The sequence below is a fragment of the Furipterus horrens genome, unplaced genomic scaffold (assembly GCF_987537825.1).
Source record: "Furipterus horrens unplaced genomic scaffold, mFurHor1.1.pri manual_scaffold_3, whole genome shotgun sequence".
NCBI classification, from domain to species: Eukaryota; Metazoa; Chordata; class Mammalia; order Chiroptera; family Furipteridae; genus Furipterus; species Furipterus horrens.
Window position 1 is genome coordinate 186,092,097 of NW_028327173.1, and position 20,883 is coordinate 186,112,979.

Here is a 20,883-nt window from a genome sequence, read left to right on the forward strand (position 1 = left end):
AGGTCCCCAGTTGAGGCACTTACAAGAGACAACCAATTGGTGTTTTTTTCTCACATCAGTGTTTCTCTCCCTCTCTTTCACCTTCCTTTTCCCTCTCCCTAAAAATAAATAAAAAGATTTTCTTTCCATTAAATTGAGAGATAAAAACACCAGTCTTTAAAGTATACTTTCTCCTACATAGTAGGTAGATATATATTGTAGTATTATTCTCCCATAAAAACTTTTCCAATAAAATTGATGCAGGGGGAAGATGGGCCTGTTGACCTGAGGGTTCCCAAGTTCCCTGATACACCACTGTGCACCAACCAACTAAAGGTTAAATATAGGGAGGAAAGGGTACTGAGACACTGGCCATATCCTATCAGGGGACCCTGAGTGCTATATGGAATGGAGGTGGTGACGAGTTTTCCCTTGTTGAAGAGCATAGGGAAGGGGAATTGGGGTTTGTGTTAAGGTTCTGACTAATCCAGAGAAACGGAACCAATAGGATAGAGAGAGATATAGAGAAAGTGACTTTTCGTAAGGGATTGGCTCACACAATTATGGAGGCTGAGAAGTCCCACAACCTATCATTGTAAACATGAGGCCCAGGAAGGCCAGTGGTATAGTTCAGTCCAAACCTGAAGGCCTGAGAAGCAGGGGAGCTGATGGTGTAAGTCCTGGTCCCAGTCCCCACCCAATTCTAAAGGTCCAGAAGGTGGTGCAGCCAATGGTAAATTCCATCCTGAGTCTGAAGACCTGAGAATCAGGAGCACCAATGTCCAAGGGCAGGAGAAGATGGATATTCCAGCTCAGACAAAGAACAAACTTGCCCTTCTCCACCTTTTTGTTTTATCCAGCCCTCAATGAATTTGGATGATGTGCACCTGCCTTGGGGAGGGCCATCTTCTTTACTCAGTCTACCCATTCAAATGCTAATCTCTTCTGAAAACACCCTCACAGATACATCCAGAAGTAAACTTTCTATAAATATTTTACCAGCTCTTTGGGCATCCCTTAGCCCACTCAAGTTGACACATAAAATTAACCATTACAGGGTTGATGCCTTAAAAAAAAGTGGCTGGAAAAATTCCTCAAGTGTGTAACATTTCATAGGAAGACAACTCTCAAATCTCTAAATCATTTCAATGTAATATGTGAGCAAATTCCAGATTACTAGTGAGATATTGGGAGAAGAGAACTGGGTTTGGTATTAAAAGACTTGGTTTCCACTCTTTACTACCTCTGTAACCTTGGGTAAATCATTTGACTTCTAGGAGCCTCCACTTCTTCATCTATAAAATGCGCACTGTAGTGAGAAGAAAATATAAAAATGAGAACCCTTCAAGGTAAAGAGTTGCGATACAAATGATCACAATGGCTGTGGGATGGTTGAGCTTTTGAAGATCCCTGGTTAATGGCATCAAGAGCCAGGAAGAAGGTCCCTTTGGCTTCCAAGATGCATAGTAAACACTGTAGGGAAGGGCCACTCGCTCACACAGATAAGTCCTGACCCAGGAACTTTTGAAATATGCATGCTTAGTTCACAGCCAGCTGGTCCCATGTAGAGATACTGCAAGAACATTTATGCTGACTGGGTTTAAAGAAGGGACTTGCACTATAATCACTGCAAACTTGATTTTTTTTTTTTTTTAGATTTATTTGTTTTTAGAGAGAGGGGAAGGGAGGAAGAGAGAGGGAGAGAAACATCAATGTTCAAGAGAAACACCAATCAGTTGCCTTTCAGAGGCCCCCAACTGGAGACCCAGCCCACAACCCAGGATAATAGAATTGGTGAGCTTTCAGTTTACAGGATGATGCCCAACCCACCGAGCCACACCAGTCAGGGCTCAGGTTTGATGTCTTAATATCAAAGGTGTTCTCTCTGGCTTCCAGCCAAGATGGAGGCAGAGGTGGACATGCTTCACCTCCTCGCACAACCATTAAGGATTACAACTACTTCAAAACAAAGACAACCAAAACTACCAGAAAATCTAACAACCAAAAACTTAAAGGGGAAATGTTCATCCAGAGGGGTAAGAGGGGCAGAGAGGATGCAGTGTGGTGTTGGCTGCAGCAAGGCAGCAAGGCAGCAACTGTGACCTACAAAACATGTGGTCCCACATTATAAAAGCTGGGAGGGACACCTGGGGAGCAATCCGAGCCTGAGGCCAGACTGCGCAGCTCACTGTTCCAGCTCCAGGAAAATAAAGCCTCATTGCTTCTGGCTGTGAAAACCAGTGGGGATTGGGGTGGTGGAAGAAACCGCCCATCTCTCAGGAGAGTCCATCCAGAGGGCCCGCACAATCCTAGAACATACGCAAACCCACCCACTCTGGGAACCATCACCAAAGCAACAGCTAGAGGGGCACCAGGCACAAACAGGAAGCAGGTGAAGTGACTAGAAACCAGGTGAGTGCTGAGCAAGTGGCATTGTTCCCTCAGTGACCCATCCGCCACATATAGCACCAGAGGCAGTGAAAGGGGTCGCCCTGTACTGACGAATAACTAAGGCTCCGCCCCTTACAACGTAAAAGGTGTGGCATCTCTACCTAAGACACAGAGGCAAACACAGGAGGCTGTCAAGTTGAGGAGACAATGAAGTATGGCCCAAATGAAAGAACAGATCAAAACTCCAGAAAAAGAACTAAGCAAAAAGAAGATAGCCAACCAGTCAGATACAGAGTTCAAAACACTGGTTATAAGGATACTCAGAGAAACGACTGAGTACAGCCACAAAATAATGGAAGAAGTGAAGTTTATACAAAGTGAAATAAAGAAAAATATACAGGGAATCAACAGTGATGGGAAGGAACCTGGGATTCAAATCAACAATTTGGAACGTAAAGAAGAAATAAACATTCAAGCACAACAAAATGAAGAAACAAGAATTTAAAAAAACAAGGAGAGTTTACGACTCTGGAGCATCTCCAAAAGTGCCAACATCTGAATCATATGTATGCCAGAAGGAGAAGAGGAAGAGCAAGAAATTGAAAACTTATTTGAAAAAATAATGAAAGAAAACTTTCCTAATTTGGTGAAGTAGATAGACATACAGGCCCAGGAAGCACAGAACCAGAGCTGTCACTGGCCTCTCACCTCCATGTTCCATCCCCTCTCCAGTCATGAGTCAGCTGCATCAACACAGTCTATGATCCCACCCAACAGCCCTGAGTGCAAACACCCAAGGACAGCTGCTCATGGGGCTTCAGTGGCTTGAAGAACTACTCCATCTCTGGATTTGTCAGCTGTTGTTGCTTTTTCCTTTGCTGTCCAATGCACCAACTGCCTCATCATATAGTCTAGGGGGTGGAGGCGGAAAAGCTTAGAGAAGAAGAAGGGCCAGACTTGGAAGAGAAAGGTGTTGAGCCAGCTGGTCTGTCCTCACCAGTTCCTTTTACCCTGCTCAAATTTGATGAAAGGCCCAAACTGAGCCCCCAGCAGAATGTGGTACTCAGAGGGTCAAGTTCAGCAAACACAGCCCTGGACCAGTGCATACATTCAAAGATATTTACTGAGTGCCTCTTTGGTGCCAAGCACTGCTCTGGATGTTGGGATAAGTGCACACTGGCACACACGCACATGCATGCACACACATGCACACACACCACATGTATTTATCTATCACCCCAGATCAGGGATATCTCTCCTGGAGCCTCACAGCACATTGAAAGCAGAAGTAGAAATGGGTTCAGGGGTTAGACAGACCTGTGTTCAAATTCTGTCTCCACCCTCAAATAGCTGTGTTACCTGGGCATGTTAGTTAATCTCTGTGTCTATTTCCTCCTCTGTGAGGCAGGGAAAATAACAGTACTATCTTACAAGGTTGTTGGGAAGATTAAATGAGGTAACACCTGATACATGTAAACCTCAGCTCTTAGGGCTATTAAGGTAGTGACTCTGTTTTATAACCCACCGCGTTTCCCCCAAACCCCACTGGCACAGGGACCCACAGAAATGTACATGAGTGAGGCTGGTGGGATAAATTCCTCCAACACAACCACCCTTTATCTGCATGTTCTTCACTTCTATGAAGAAATAGGCTTTTCATTATTGCTTTAAAACACACACAGCCCTCTTGCCCTTTTATTTGTCTCATTCATGCTAGAGATATGAGTACAGAGAAATATTTCTCTACCAGTAGGAGAAAAATGTTTAGGCAGTCCTGGGGACTTCTTGGGAGCGGTAGGGACTGCGGCAGGCTGAACAGCACAAACCATGTCTTAAAAGTCACTGGCATGATTTCAGTCAACACCATGACTGATGTCACAATTGATACTAAGGGGAGTATGAGTCTTACATGGCCAGATATCCCAATGTTTCAAGAGATACCAGAAAAAAACGATTATAATAAACCTCTTGATGTTTTCAATGTTGGCTCAAATATTTAGAAATATTGGGTAGAGCACAGTGCATTTTAATGGGTCCCTTGAGACCTCTCCAACCTTGGCTCACCTCTAGACCTCTGCAGACTGAGCTGCTCCTGATGCAGGGCTGCCACACTACACAGCTCCAGTGGGTGCCATTCACTTATGGCTCAGAGCAGTGGCAGGGCCCCTCCTACACCCCCAGAGCCAGTCCAGTGGAGCTTCAAGCAAGCCTCTCTCCGGACAGACACTGGTCCTCTCCAGTCTCTCCCTCCCTCTCTTGTTGGCACTAAATGTACCACCCAATTAGCAATCACAAGCTACTATCCTCTAATTATCTCCAGCTAGTCTTTTATTGTATCAGCATACAAAGCTATCCAAGTACAAAGTCCAATCTCATTAATGGATGATTTCATTAGTTTATGTCTTGTCTCCCCAACTAACATATAAACTTTATGGACAGGGGTCACATTTTATGTCTTTTTGAACCATATAGCACCTCTTACACTCTATTAATGCCCCATACCTACCTACATGCTGACTGATTCATCACAGTGGTAATTCTGAATTGGTTGCTGTTGAGGGTGACATATGGATAACACTTCGAGATACAGAAGAAATCTCTTCCAGGAACACCAAGAAAGAGAAATACATAGGAGCCAGTCCTAAATTTATCTAAGAATAAACAAATTAGCCATCTCTGTGCCTGCCACGTCAACACATGCTAGTCATAAAGAGAAATCCTATAACAGGGGCTGTTTTAATGTAGCTTGTTTTTAATTTTCTCACTGGTAAAATGGAATCCTCTCAGCTTACTAACCACCTCTTAGAGGGGCCAAAGAGAAGAAAAAATGTATAAACCACCTCCATTTTATAAAGTATATTTAAAATCAAAGAATATTAGGTACATTGAGACTGAGTGCACTGTTAAGTGACAAAAGTATATCAGGAAAAAAATCCTGAATTGTTAATGTATACCTGGGTTGAATGACCTATCTTTAACCTACTGATTATTTAATTAAATTGTCTGTTCCCTTGGGATCTAGCTGTAGTCCTTCTACTTTGTTATGCAGCATAAAATAATTCTTTGCAGTTGCATTTACTCTTCACTTCCCAAGGCTACTTAATTTATTTTCTTTTTTAATAGGCCTAGAACCCCTAATAAAATAGAATTGGACAAACAGTTTGAGTACAGACGAGTGACTGCAAACACAGAATATTGAATCACAAGGTAGTCCAGCTGAAAAGAGCCTTAACGATAATAACAATCAACTCTCACCTTTTACAGATGAAGCAAGACTCACCCAAGGACACATGGCCAGTGACAAACTGTCCACATCCAGTTCCCAGCTCACTCAGATCTCATTAACCTCGGGACACCAGGGCTCCTTCAAACACCTGCAACAAGGCCCTTGAAGGCCTAATCCCATAGGACGGTGGCTTGTAGAATTGAAAGCTATAAAACTATGCTGATAGTAAAATGTTATCCATTCAGTGTTTGCTTAGTGTGTGCTAAGTGCCAGGAGACGAAACACTGGAGATCTAACTGTGAACAAGGACCCAGGCCCCTGCTTTTTCAGACATACCTTCAAGTTTGGGGAGATGATGACCAACAAGTAAAAAAATTCATAAACATGAAACTTTCAGAGAATGATAAATATGAAAATCCTAAACCAAGACGGTACAACAAAGAGCAAAGAGGAGGGAGCTGCTTTGGATAGGGTGTGAGAGGATCTCTCTGCAATGTTCCTGACTGGGGGAAAAGAGAGAGTGGGGGTTGGGGGGGTTAGCCCTGAGCTTTGGTTTGAATATTAATTACCTCTAACAGGAAATTCACTGCCTCTAATGGCCTGCTCAGCTTTTTAGCAAGTTCATTCCTGAACCCAGCTGAAATCTGCTCCCATGCTACTTCCAACTTCGGTACCAAATCCTCTGAGTGAATATCACAGAAACCAATCAGCTAATAGACATCGAGGAGCCTGTAAAATGCCAAGTACAATCCTAAAATAAGCCGGTTGTTTCAGTGTTTTAATTTAAAATGATGTTTTAAATTAAAATATACCAAGGAGATGACTTATATGTTCTCATTCAACCCCTACTTCATAACAGTGTTTCAAATCACCACTTCGAAGGAGGTTCAGACAGCCAGCCTCTGGAGTCCCAGACCTGTCCCTGTGAGCCACCTGACATCATTAACAGGACGCACCAACTCCCTTCTATCTAGAGCGCTAGTTGGGGCTTTACAGCACTGACATTGCTGGCCCCATTGTCCCCCCCATTTGGCATGGCAAAGGAAGATGGGCTCTGTGCTTTCTAAGACACTTGTGGAATCATAGGACCAAGAACTCACTCATCTGGTCCAACCTTCTTATTTCATAGACAAGGGAATGGGAGCCTGGAAAGAAGAAGTGACCACCCAGGCCAATCAGCAGGTATTTCCCCTCCAGCCCCCAAACCAGGTTGGGCAGCATTGGGCAGTTGCACTAATGTTTAACTCTCAGGTGTGCTCGCGTGTTGGCAGGAACTTCCAATGCTCCTGTGATTTTTAATGCCTGTTTAAGAAGAGAAAGCCCACCTCCCTAACTCCCTTTGCATGCAGCCCTGCAGTCCAGAAATCTTCCAAACATGATGACGCACTGAAGGGGACGAGGGACAAGCATTGTTTAGAACTGCTCCAAACTGAGCCAAAAGCTGTAGGATGAAGCCAGAGGAGTGCAAATCAGGGACAGCACAGAAGCCAAAAGTATTTCAGCTTTACCTGAGTCTGGAAGTCTTCCCACAATGCCTCGGGGTGCTCTAGGCTGGGCAGTAGAACGGTCAGTAACTGGGAATAAAGACGTCTGAGGACATGGGCTTTCTTGAGCCAATGAATGAAGATCCCCGGAGCTCCTCCTTTCCTCAGCTTGAAGCAGTTGGGGAGGATTTGAGCAGCGGCTGTAGCTGATAGGCTACTCTGCCCTCACTGGCTTCTGCTGCAGCTGGAACTCGAGAACAGATCATTTTTCTCCCCCCGACCCCAGGAATCACAGGAATAAATGACTTCCTTGGATGGAAGGAAAATGCTAGAAGGTCATTCAATAATTTTAGGCAGCAGCCCTCAGAAAAGAACGCACCAAAATCAGGAACACCAACCCTAACCACCAACTAGTGCCTCCCAGAGCAGGCCCCAGGGGCCCAAGTTTCAGGCGGACAATAAGGCCTGTTGCTGCATTACCCGGGTTTCTCCATCACATCACTCCCCAGGCAGGATGACACCCCTCTGAGCCGTAAACTGTTATGTAGTCCACCACCGGCCCACAGCAGCACAGCTGAGGTAGGACTTGGTTTCAATGCAGCTGCTACACCTGAGGGTGAACCCACTACAGTTGCCATGGCCATAGTGTACCTCAGTTTCCCCATTTGTAAAGGAGGCATAAAACAAGTCAGCCCCCCCACACACACACACACTTACCACCACAACCCCCTAGGCTGCAGAGAGGGAAACCAGATGGGATGGAAACATTCCAGGGAGGGCAGGCTGAGAGGAGACACATTCTCTCCCATAACTCAGGGTCCCCAGGGAACAGTGAATATTGGAATCTAGACCTGCTGAGTGACCCCAGTACCATCTCACATCCCTCCCAAGTCAAGTATGAGGGCTTTGAGTGTTGGAGTCAGACGGACCCCAAGTCCTGGCTTGGTCATGCATGACGATATGATTGGGCATAGTGACTTCTCCCTGAGCCTGATTTTTCCCACCTGTACAATGGGCCTAATGATAGTACTCTGTCATAGGTACTATCAAATGAGACCACGTGATGAGTGCTAAGGTCACTGCCTGGCATGCATGGTAAGTCTGCAACCTAGTATGCCAGGTGGCAGCAATAAAACTTCTCTGGAAGAAGGGCTCCACCACCCTAAAGACTACAAACTGCTCCCACATTCCCAGTACCACCTTTGTCCACAGCCTTTTCATTCCCAAGGCCCTTCCTCTCCATCTCATCTGATCCTTACGGCAGCCCTATAAGGTGAGCAGGGTGAATATGCTTCCTGAGCCCTGCTCAGAGGAGAAAACCGAGTCTCAGAGAGGTTAAGTAATTTGCCCAAGTTCACACAGCCAAGTCACAAATCCAGGCCTGCTTAACAGGGCTGGAATGAGAGGGAAGGAAGCAAGTGAGGTGCCAAGGTATAGAATTTAGGAAGGCACTCATTTGCACAATCTTGAGAGTGAGTGCCTCCTTAAATTCTGCCCTGATGCCTGACCCCAAGCTATGGGCCCCTCCCCGCACACGGGAGGCTGTGGCCTCCGCACGTTGCACCTCCAGGGCACCCCTGCCAGAACCTGCACCGGAGCCTTGGAGCGGCCAGATCGACTGGCTGTGCTGGGTATCTCCCTCACTCAGGATCCAAGAACGTTTTCCCAGAGCCCTGCTGCCGGAAACACTTTCCACAAGACTGAAGTGGAACAGAAGGCTGCCATGCACCCTTGAGTCATAGGGTCAGGGGAGACAGGCTGAGCCAGCCTCCATCTGCCTTACAGAGAGATGGGCCAGGACAGGCAGGCCACGTGGGCAGCTCCCAAGATGGTGGCCCCTTGATGCTGACCCACCCAGCCAAGCTCTCCTCCCTCCAGCCCCCCAGAGCCCCGCTAGGCCCCAACTTGGCCTCCTCCTACCTTACACAAAGTGTGAAAGGCACCAACTAGCTACAGGAGATTTATTTTAAATCTGCAAAGAGAGAAACTTTTTTATAATACGAATTATTACATTTATTAATAAGCCAGCTTGCTGGAGTCTGGATGACTACTTAATTAGCTTCTCTGAAGAAACAACACCTGTGTACCAAGGGCAAATCTAGGGCAGTAGGCAGCTCTGGAGGCTTGAGAGGTAATCTGCTGGGATTCAAATCCCACTTCACCTGGGCAAGTTACCTGCCCTGAACCCAGTCCTTCCATCTATAAAAAGAGGACAGAAACAGTACCATCAGTTTCAGGTTGTCGCTGTTTACAAAAAACAGCCATAATAAGTGCATATAATGAGCCAAGTACCGAATTTTATTTTATTTTTCTTGTAGATATAATTTAACACAACAACTCTGTACATTTTTATTTTTGAAATATAATTTATATACAGTAAAGTGCAAAAATCTTCATCATGCAGCTCAAATCATTTTTATGTGCATTATATTTTGTCTTCTAATCAAACCTCTATCAATGTAGATTAGTCTTGCCCGCTTATAAACTTCATATAAATGGACTCACAGCACGTGCTCTTTTGTGGCAGGTTTCTTTCACTCAACTTTGTGTTTTTCCAATTCGTCCATGTTGTTGTATATATAAGACATTTATTCTTTTATAGGGCTGTATAGTATTCCATTGTGTACCTATGCCACAGTTTATCCATTGAACTAGGTGTCATCGTTGTCATCATCCTGTTTTGCAAATGAAGAAACTGGGATTCTCAGCTGCTTACTAAAGTTTTAAGCTGAGGTTATGGAGAGAGGTTGACTCTGAGCAGGGACTTAAACCCAGGCCCCTGACACCAAAATCTGTTTCTTACCTGGACAGCAGAGTCTCCCATCCCCCTGGAATACTGGGGTGGGCAGAAATGAACTCAGTGCTGTGTGATCATGAGCAAGATCTTCTCCCTGAAGTACGGTTGGGAGTTGGGAAGCAACTACCTGACTGGCTCCAGGTGGTGAGAAAATTGCCTCAGGTTTGGCCATTGCCAATATTTATTTTCACTGTGCCCCAAGCTGACGGCGCAAGTAAGGTCGTCACAAACAGCCCTGTACCTTGAGACCTGGCCTTTGCCAACACGTCAGCGCAACTGCAAACAGCCTAAACTCAGTAGAGGCATCCTCGTCCCCTGACTAGCTGCTGACACTCATAGCAAGAGGAGGCCACCTGGCTGGCACTTGGGCATCCCCTGCCTGGCTCATCAGAGATGAATTTTCCATAATGATAATGCAGAGGTAACCCTTTGGGACTCCTCCAAGAAACATGATAGGCCTAGGGCTAAAAGTTTTCTCTGTAATCCAAGCTTTAACCACCATGAGCTGGTCACCACAGGGACCCCAGGACTGACATGACCTCAAGAAAAGGCTGAGGTTTCCTCCTGTTTCCCAACTCTGAATTTCTACTTTCTGCTCAGCAGACCAGCCTGAGAAGAGCCGTCCGGAAGGCAGCAAGTGGGTGGTGAGGATCCTGGCCAGTCTCCCCTGCCCCTCCCCCTCTGAACTCAGGTAGACGTGATTAAACGGTTGGCTACGTGCAGGGCAGGGAGACCCCGGGGGAAGAAGAGCACAGAGCCAACTCCCAAGGCACCTGGGGCACCCTCTTCTGTCAATCATTAACAGAAGTCACCCCTGCCGAAGGCAGAGAAGGGGAAAGTCCAAAGAGGTAGCCTGCCCCCTCCTCCCAGGCCCCATCCCCCAAACATGCCAATCCAGGGCCCCATGGGATGAGATCATGGAGGGGGTGTGTGCAGAGTTATCTAATCCAACTGGCTGCTCCTCATGTCCCTGCAAAATCTCCACAAAAGGCCAAGGGAGACAGGAACTAACACAGGTCGATTTGCAGTTACTATGTGCTAGGGACTGTGCCAAATGTATTCAGCATGCCAGCCTGTGACATGATGGTGATATGCAATGATGGACCAAGGCTGCCTGGGTTCAAATCCTGACACTTCTAGATGTGTGACAAATTAGTGAACTCTGCACCCCAATTTCCCCACATGTAGCATGGGGTTAGTATAGAACTTCCTCCATGGTGTCACTGTGAGCACTTGACAAGTTAACACACATGAAGTTCTCAGCCTACTGGGACTTATGAAGAGCTGTCATGGCTAATGTCCACTTGATCCTCACAATCACCCCTTGAAATACAGATGGCAAATCCAAGGTTGAGTCATTTGCCCAAGGAACAAACTGGTATGAGGGGAGCTGGGATGTGAATCTAGGTTGAAGGGCTTCGATATGTCTTCTTCCTCCATACCATAGAAACTTCCTCCTGCCATGACCCTTCTGCTCTTTGGCAGCCAGTGCTTCATGATTCAATTGGCTGCAAAGCCCAGCACTGGTCTGCCCCCACATTCTCTCAAAGGCCCTCCTTTCACCAAGTGCCTCTAGGAACAACAGGTTCCCAGCCTTCCTCTTTAAAATGAAGCTTCCAGGCCTAAAAGGTTAAGTCATCGCTCAGTGGCCAAAATAACTTATTTCATTGAGCTGCTCCAAGGAACAACCTTTAGCCATGGGCCAGACCATGGGCTGCAGGGCCAACAGCCATGGAGACCCTGCCCAGCCAGGGCAGACCTTGTGCAGACCCCCAAACCAGAGATGCCCCAAGATCTAGGGTGGGAGGTGGGGAAGTAGGCCTCATGCCCTAGGAAATTGGCTAACTAAGACTGGCCTGGCCTTCCCTGCCCCCCTTCCCTTTGTGTAGACCTTGCCTCCAGCTCTCTCTGCATGGCTCCTATGCCCCCCAGACTGTAGATGAGGATGAAGGTCCCCTGCCAGCTGGGCTCACACCTCCCTGGATCCCCTGCCAGCCCAGAGCACAGGATGGCCGCTGACGCCCTTCCATCTTCTAATATCCTGGGGAAAAGAATTCTCCCATTTCCTTTCCCCAGTAGCCTTCGACCTATCAACCTATTGCCTCTACTGTATATTTAGGATCTAGATGGTAGACACATTTTGTGCCTTAAGAGACTCAGAGCCAAACCTCACTTTGTAAGTTATGGAGACAAAGTTGTAAGAGGTTTTTTTTTTCTACCCCCCAAATTACATAGTACTTTCCAGTTCTATCAGGGATTCTATTTACTTGAAAATTGTTGTCTTACCACTTTCTTTAACATACCTAGGATCCATTGTTTTCCCCCAAAGACCTCTGGCTAAAATAGCGCAGATAAAACTAATAAGAAAAAATATATACTTCAGTAAAAATGGCATCATAGTAGGGAGAATCTACTCCCCCCCAAAAAATATATATATATATTATTTATTTAAATATATATATTTATTAAATATATATATATTTAAAATATAGAAAGGCGATCTTTAACTATATGTTCCAAAAGAAAAGGAGGAGAAAAATGATGCTTTCTCAAAATAGAAGTCCTTATAGATGATTTGATAATGGACACAAGTGTGGTCATTGATCATCGTTTAAACTTGCATGACTTTGACTTTGACATGGTCACTGTTGCAGTTTGAGACTCAGCATGGTGATGTGAAGAAAAGCCAAACCACTATCAGTAATTCCTGAATATGTAGTAGTACTCTTATTTGGGTTTCTGGTCCACTGCCAACTAACCTAGTGCTGATTATAAAACCTTTGATGTAGCCTTTATTGAACTTCCTTCTAAATTGCATGCACAGGCCATCCTGCATTGGTGAGAAAAAATGAAAATTGCTACAGACGTTGACTGTAATTACATAGTGTATTCTCAGAATACATCCAAAAAGTTCACATGTATGAGCCTACCCAGGTTTACTTTTGACCATGAATAGCAGTTTTGGGGGGCCTTTTCGATTAGTAAATCGACAAGCCACAATACATCCCAGGGCCTGCTGTACTTTCTTTGAACTGTGAGTCTTTAATTTTTCTTGATGGTGGTGGCTGTGACATGTTGAGGTCAAGTTACTAAAGGTTTGACTGTCATGGTTTTAGCAGGCTCTTGAAACCTCTCAGAAGAAGGTATAACCACCTTCAAGTTGCATATATCAACATATATGCCTTCATACAGCAGGTTTTTGGACTCTTCAACAGAAACAGGTATTTTATAGAATCAAGCCTTAACACACACACAGAGCTAACTGCCAAAATACATTGAGTGCAGTAACTGTTGAACATCTTATATCTAGAAATATTATGGTTAATGTTTAGTCCAGTGAACCAGTAACTTGTTTAACAGTCAAGGTTAGTATTTCAGGAGATTGAAGCGACAATGGTAATAATGATGTTTGTTAGAATGGTGAAAATATTGGAAATGTGTGTGTTTAGTTTGCCTTTAGAGGTTAAAGGCAGTTTTAAAATGTTTCTGTTTTATTTCTGCTTCACTGTCCTCGCAGAGTTTTTAATGAAACAAAATTCAATTGAAATGACAGTTTTCATCTCAAAAAAAAAACCTAGATGGTAGAAAAATCAGGCTCTTGGGCAACACAGCTCACTTGGAAGAGAGCTTCTCCAGACCATAGGGAGCCTCGCCTTGACTTTACAGATCACCCCCACCCTCCAGGGCTTCCTGCATTATCACTCAAGGACTCAATGGAGAAAATTCTGGGCAGGCAGTGGGTATGCTTAGTCCCCTCTGAACCCAACCAAGAACCAGGAAATTAGATGTCTGCCATATGCCCATCTATGCCTGAGGAAAAGAGCTCAAGGTGAGTGATTAAATAGAATGTCTTTTTTGCTTAATCAGAGGAAGATCACATGCCACCATGACCACCAACCAACACACACACACAATCATTCATTCCTCCTTAAGGGAAAGAGGTTCACTCTAGTCCCAGAACGCCTACTTTCCCTCCCTCTTTCTCCACCACCCTTTGCCATAAGAGGTAGTAGTGTCTTTCTTCTACTTCATATCTTTGTCCGCCCCGCCCCCATCCCCCAGAAGGCACCTAATGACTTGGGAAGGAAGAGTTGACAAGGTATATAAGGTAGGCCTCCCCTAGCCTCAAGGACAGCCCTGACCCAATCAATGTCTTCAACAGACCTGCCTTTGGCCAGATGGAGTCAAGCTGGAAATTCAGCTTACCTCCTGAAATTTATTGAATGCAAGGAACCAGAGGCAGCCGAAACTCAAATAGCAGTATCTCTGCCTCCCAAAGAAATCCTCCCAAGAACCAGACTTGAAGTTTTCAGAAGGAGCCAACCTCTGACAAGCAAAACATCTCCTCAGTAGTCATCTGACCTTGGCTCAGATGCTTTTAGCCAAGGAGACGTCAACCTTCCCAAGATGACAGTTTACCTACTCTGTCTGGCATCAGGGTGTCACAAAGACTAAGGGAGTGGTACCTAGGGACAACTTCCTGTTATGCTGGCCATTTTAGTATCCACTTCCCCTGAGCAGCCCTCCCAATACATAAGTTGCATCGGATCCAGGTGAAACCACCTCTATCCCCAGTGCCCTGTGATTGAGCCCCTCACCACCCTGCGCACCTCTCCAAGTCTACAATGCTTCATATTCACTCCAGGTAGTTTGAGGATAGAGCTTCAGGTCAATTTCCTTTGGGAAAATGAGCCTGGAAGCACCCACATTGTTCATTCAAATCCAAGTGCGCTGTTGTGCCATGTGCTATATCCCCCCTTCACCATTTTAACACCCCAAACTTCACCCACAGGCTGGAAGCCTCTGTGCCTCAGCAGCCCTGAAGAACCTGACCCCACAGCTGGTCACCAACACACTGGGCAGGTAATACAAAGAAGTACAGGCTCTTTTGCAATAAACCTCCACCTCATCCTAAGCTCAGCAGACTTCCAGCATCAATAAAGGAAGCTAGCTGTTGGTTTACCATGGCTACATATACAGGAAACAAACTGACAAAGTAGAATCACACACCAAACAAAACAGCTTCGCCATATTTCTTGAAAAAAAAATGGGGTTTATTGATTCTTAAACTGCAAATAGTCGTTACAAAAGTTTTTCTTTTAAATAAATTCACACAAAGAAAGAAATAGAAAGCGACGGTAGTGACCAGCAAGAGGAATAATAATTACATTCATCTTAATGTGTGTGTGCCAGTTCTGTTTGCATTAACATTGGAAAACTCTAAACCTGGAATCCAGAACCTCAAATCTGCGATCGGAATGTCTTGAGATGGGCACATGGAAGTCAAAGGGTTTCTTTTACTTTTTTTCCCTTTTAGAAGCTATACATAAAGTTGTTTTCCTTCTGTACTGTCACAGAACTTCTACATACATTCAGTCCTAGCTGTGAAAGGCCTAAAGAGAAAGAAACTCAATTTGCAGTCCAACACAAAGGGGGGAAGATTTCTAAAATAAATAATCCAACAGTTTTTTGCTTTTTTTTTTTAAATTAATTTTTCATTTTTTTAAAATAAAATAACCAAAAAAAGTGTAAAGTTACAAAAATGTTGTTGAAGAATAATATATTAAAACTGTGGAAAAAAGGGAAAAAGACACGTCACAAAATTTAAGATTAATATGAAGATCATAATTTAACATAAAAGAATATATTCTATGGATTTGTCATCCCGATAAATATGAACAAAATTAACAAAAAAAGCATAGTTTGGCAATAAATACGTTTTGATAAGTTAAATAAGCTTTTTTATATTGATGTGCAGTGACAAGCAAAAATTTTGCTCTCCAATTTCTGAAAGTTATATGAAGTTAAAAACCCAGGGAAAAAAGCATGGCGTGAGTGCTCTAAGGATAGACCTACGGTATTCTAGAGCCAAAACCATCAAAGCTACTTCTACGGGAAATCGTTTTACACAGATATTGTATGTGGAATGAATACCATTAACTCTCACCCCTTACATTTTTTTTTTTAGCTTTTCTCTCATTTTTTTGTCATTTTTTAAAAAGATGTCACATATGAACTGGGGAACTTTAGCACCAAAATCAAGTCTCTCATAGTCCATCTAGCTTCCCCTTCCTCCCCACTTAAAAAAAAAAAAAAAGAAAAAAAAATTAAATCACAAAGTCCCACTTATGTCACAATCTTCATCCACTTTTTTTTCAGTCTTCCTTCCTGTAGACCTACTAGAACCCAGGCAAGATTAGTCAACAAAGGTTCAGGTCGGGAAGAAAAAGGTTTTGAATGTCAAGATAGGTTTCCCCAGAAACCCAAGTCTGGCAACAACTCTTCCAAGGGGGTGTGGGGCGGGTTCACTGGGGAGGGGAGGAAGTGTGTGGGAGACTGAAATAAGGGAAGGTGCAGTTGTATCGCCAGTGGAGGGAGCTGCTGGTCTGGGCCCCCCTCCATGGGCAGAGGCTCTGGGAGGCCCACGGGTGCCCTCTGGCGCTGAAGAGGTAATGTAGTCACAGTGACAAAGTTAGATTACAAGGCACTAAGTTGCTTCTGTAAACTGTTACTGCTTTTTCTTTTGTGATTTGGCACTTAAGGCTTAAGCCGAGGGGAAAAAGGCATCTACTGACAAATATGGTACTTGTCTGTTATGCATGGTGAGTGGGTTATAAAATCAAGGGAGGAGGTTTCAAACCAGAGGAAGCTACTGACAAACTGACTTGTCCTTATGTTAAGGGGTTAAAAGGGTAGAGTGGGGAGCATTCCAAGGTTCTAAGGGAAAGGGTCTGAGCTTAACCTTGTTAATGTAGGGTTGTAGGGTAGGACAGGGACATGAGGAAAGGGGATGTGGGTATGGGGTGGGATGCTGGAGTGGGTAGGGGGTCCCTCCCTACCCTGGCTTAGTCATCTGAGATGGAAAGTCTGCTGAAAATGGGCAGGCGTCTTGAGTTGTCCAAGGTCGGGGAGTCAGAGCCACTGTGGCTGCTGCTGGAGCTGCTCAGGTAGCCCTCCTGGTCCGAGAGAGAATCCTGAGGGCTAGGGGGAGAGTCAAACATGTGAGGGGACTCAGACATGGGCCGGAAAAGGAAGGTAGTAGGGGAGCCACCCCCAGGCAGCCCCATGCTAGGGGCAAAGAGGCTCGCCAGCTCCTGGCTGGAGAAGGCAAAAGGGTTATTGGTGCCATCAGGCAGAGTGGGTGAGCCCAGGAGGTCATCGGCGCTCAGGATGGGGGGAGGGGTGATGGACGTGGGGCTGTCCAGCAGCCCCGTGGCAGCGGCGGTGGCAGCGGCACTGGGAAACCCAGCAAAGCTAAAGCTATGCTGGAGACGCGGACGGTCAGCAGGGAGATCCCGGGCCCCCGCCAGGGCGCGGCGCTCCTCGGCGTTGTGGATGAAGTGGCAGCGGGGCCCATACGGGCAAAAGCCGATGGTGTGGAAGGTGCGGCACAGCTCTGTCTTGTACTTGGGGTGGCGGGTCAGGCTCCGGAGCTCGTGGATGCCGTGCGCGAACTGGCACTTGTCTCCGTACTTACAGGCGCCATTCTCCTCGAAGGGGCGGCACAGCTCCGTCTTGTAGCGGCTGGAATTCACCTGGCCGCTCCCGGGCTGCTTCTGGGTAGGCAGCAGCCGCTCGCCCCCTTCGGAGAAAGAGCGGTCTCGGAAGCGACTCTCCCGAGAGCTCAGCGCCGGGGCCGGCTCACCCTTGAGGCTGCTGAGGAGCTGGTTCTGGTGGAACTTGGAGCTCGGCAGAGTAACAGAGTGCCTCCGGGGGAAGCCCCCACCAGTGGGGGTGCCCACCGCCTTCCTGTCCAGCAGGCAGCCCCCTGCACTGGGAGTACTATAGTTGAGCATCTTGTTACCCTGGAAGGAAGAGAGGAGAGAGGACGGTTAGTGACAAAGGCCATCCACCAGGCTCCGAGAGAGTACCCACCAAGGGGCAGCCCCTCTACAATCAGAAATGCTCATCTCTAAGGAAGCATCCCAGTCCTGTCCTAGCAAGCCCCCTCCCCTCTTCTCTCACAGAGTAGCCACCTGGTTTACTTTGGCCCCATGCATTTAAAAAAAAAAAAAAAAAATTCCTGGCCTATGTGAGAAATTGTTTTATGCATACACCCTACCCCACTCAGACTTCTGAAATGGACCCCCATATCCTCTCCCCAAAGCTACCACTTGTAGCCATAAAATCCAACATCTTTACCTCCCAAAGATTCCTCGCCTCAAAACATCTCACATCATTCAGACCTCTCTAGATTGCCCCTCCCCCTAACAAAAACTGTAGTAGGAAACTATGAGCCCCATCCCCTTTTGATCAGTCCCTGCTTAGATGCCCCCCCCCAAGACCTGGCCTAAGACTCTTAACTTCCTCCTTCAGAAGTGTTCCCTTCCTTTAGCAACAGGTTTCCAGACTGCCTTTGCTTTTATCTTACTGGGGGCACGAAGGAGGGTGGGAGGAGAAATCCTCTGCCCCCTGTCTGGGGTTAGGTAGGGAGAGAGATGTGATTCCTAAAAATAAAACTCACTGACCCATGCTCCGGAAAGGGGTGCCTTCCATAATTCTCTCCCCAACGTTCCCTGCCCACCCCTCTCCCCTCCCTCCGCTGGGAAGATGCCTCTGCAATTAGTCTTCTGGCTCCAAAAGCACGCTGGAATAAAAGTGCCAGTGTTTAATCTTTAACTCAAGGCTGCAGGTGGGAAGGAAAAGAAAAGCACCAAACCCCCCCAACCCGCCTGCTGGTCAGTAATGGATTTGGAGGGTGGGGGCAGAGCCACCACAGGCAGGTTTCTGTTCCAATGGGACCCTGGTCACCTGCTCAAACCGTACCCAAGATTTGGAAAGGGTGCTGGGGGGAGGAGGGGGGATGACCTGGGAGTTGGCTCCCAGCCCATGTGGGTGTCATTGTACAAATTCTAAAGTTGGTCCCTTAGGATCAGCTGCGGGGGATCGGGAATCTGTAACAGCAACCACCCCACAGAGAGCGGATTACAGGAACCAAGTTGAGAGCCGGTTCCCAACAATGAGGTTCATTTAAAAAGTACTGTGGGGGGAGGGGGCAAGAGAGAGAGAGAGAGAGAGAAAGAGAGATCAAAGAGCGAGAGAGCCGGGAAGAGAAGGAAGAAGTTCGGGAGAACTCAGGCAGCCGCCGGAGCAACTGGAGTCTGGGAACGCACAGGGAGGGACAGAAGCTGAGATTCCAAATTTTGGATGTTTCTCTTCAGCTCCTCGGCGTCCCTGCACCCCAACCCTGCAGCCCTGGGGCCCTGGCAGCTGCGCCGACTGGAGAAGCAAGCTGGGAAAGAGAGCAACATGACCCAACGTGTTTAAAAGGCAAAAATACTTTAGCAATTAAAAGAAGCCTAGCAGCTTCCCTATTTCTTGAGGAAGAAAACTGGGGAGAGGTAGCAAAAGAAAATCTAACACCCATGGGCTTTTTTCCCTCTCTCCACTTAAACTGCCCTCCTGGAACATTCCGAGTTTAAAACTTGCTTTTTCCCACATTGGCTGGCAAGCTGCATGGCTTAAAGACGCCCCCATTAAATCTTTCCTCGCGAAGACCCTTGAATTCACCGGCGTTTGTTATCGTCGTCCCCGCCCCCCCCCCATCTACGAGTCGCAATCCCACAGAACACAAGTAAGCGGGTCTACCCGAGTCCCACTTTCACCCCCCAAAGTTTGCAGGACGGCCGCGTATCCCAAGAGGAAGCCTGACCGAGCTGGGGCCAACTGAAGTCCCCCTGCAACTTTGCAACATCCTTTTGAATGACAACTCTCGGCCTTTTTCTTGCAGATTCCACCCCTTCAAAACATTAAGAGAAAAATCTCCCAGCAAAACGTCCGGGGAACTCATTTCACCAAGGGAGCCGCTTCCCAGCCCCACAGGCCGGCAATGTGTCCGGAGAGACTCGAACCCCTCGGATGGTGGCTGGACCCAGAGCACACGCCGGGGAGCCGAGCATACCAGCGGACCTGGGCGCCAGCCGCACGTGATCACCAAAAATTGCCCCCATCGAAGCCAGTGCCTCGCGTCCATCCGCGAGCCCCCGCCGCACACTTCACCCCCCAAAACTCTGGCCTCGGGATTACATTCCCATGCAATGCCCGCCAGGAACTGTTGAGACTCAAAGGGTGGGGAGGAGAGGACCGAATTCCTTCAAACTGGCGAGGAGGGGGGAATGGGATGAAAATTAAAAAGGCTATCTTAACTTTCTCCTTTTCCTCCCTGCTTCCCCAGAAACAAATTTTGGGGGTTGCCTTTTTAAGGCAAAAAAGAAAAGAGAAAATCTTTTAAAAGCAAACGCTCCCCCCCGCTTTACCTTGCATAAAACTTCGCTCAAGTCGAAGATGGTGGCAGACACGAGGGTGGTGGTCATCGTGGACGCTGGCACGGAGCAGGGACGAGGATCTGGTGTGTCGCGAAGGTCCGGTGCAGGGAAGGCGCAGCCTCCGGCTCTCCTCCGGCTCTCCTCCGGCTCTCCGGCTCTCCGGCTCTCCGGTCCTCCGTTCAGGAGTCCCAAACGCCTGCTCCCGGGGCCCCTCGCCTTTCTGACTCCGGTTGCGGCGCGCGAAGACTAATTTATAGTAGATCGGGAGAGGAGGGGTTTAAACTTATTTAAATGAGGAAGAGGAGGAAAAAAAGTTGATTGACACTGAAGTTGAATCAGCCATGCGGTCAAACTCGGGGAGGGGGGGGACTTTCAAAAGGAAGAAGGGGGAGGGGAGACGAGGAAAGAAGGCAAGGGGGAAAAAAAAACCTCCGAGCCGCGCACAACTTTTTTTTCTTAAAGAGGAAAAGTTTCGAGTCCGCCGGCTTCGCTAGCCGGCGCCCTTCTTTTCGGCCGCGCTCCCCTCCTTTGTCGGCCTGCGAGCTGGGTTCTGTGACATCATTCATTCCACCCTCTTCGGGGTTCTTGTTGTTGTGTTGTTGTTTTTTGTCGGGCAGGAAGGCGGGCTCAACTTTCTCTTTTTGCAAGCGGGAGCAGAAGCCCGTCCGGAGCCCCGCTGCGGTTTCCATCTTGAGCAGCTCTTTCTTCAAACTTCCAGGGCTCGCACCACCTACTCTTTTC

General features: G+C 46.9%; 1 protein-coding gene across 1 annotated transcript; it reads right to left on the minus strand.

Annotated features, from left to right (window-relative positions):
- Nucleotides 1-14,917: 14,917 nt before the first annotated feature.
- On the minus strand, nucleotides 14,918-20,252 carry ZFP36L1 (ZFP36 like 1 zinc finger CCCH-type). The gene is made up of 2 exons (XM_090271033.1): nucleotides 20,134-20,252; nucleotides 14,918-17,682 (listed from the first exon to the last, which is right to left on the minus strand). Exons 1-2 carry the CDS (start codon nucleotides 20,188-20,190, stop codon nucleotides 16,723-16,725), a joined length of 1,017 nt encoding a protein of 338 aa, XP_090127159.1. The 5' UTR covers nucleotides 20,191-20,252; the 3' UTR covers nucleotides 14,918-16,722.
- Between the last annotated feature and the right edge of the window lie 631 nt (nucleotides 20,253-20,883).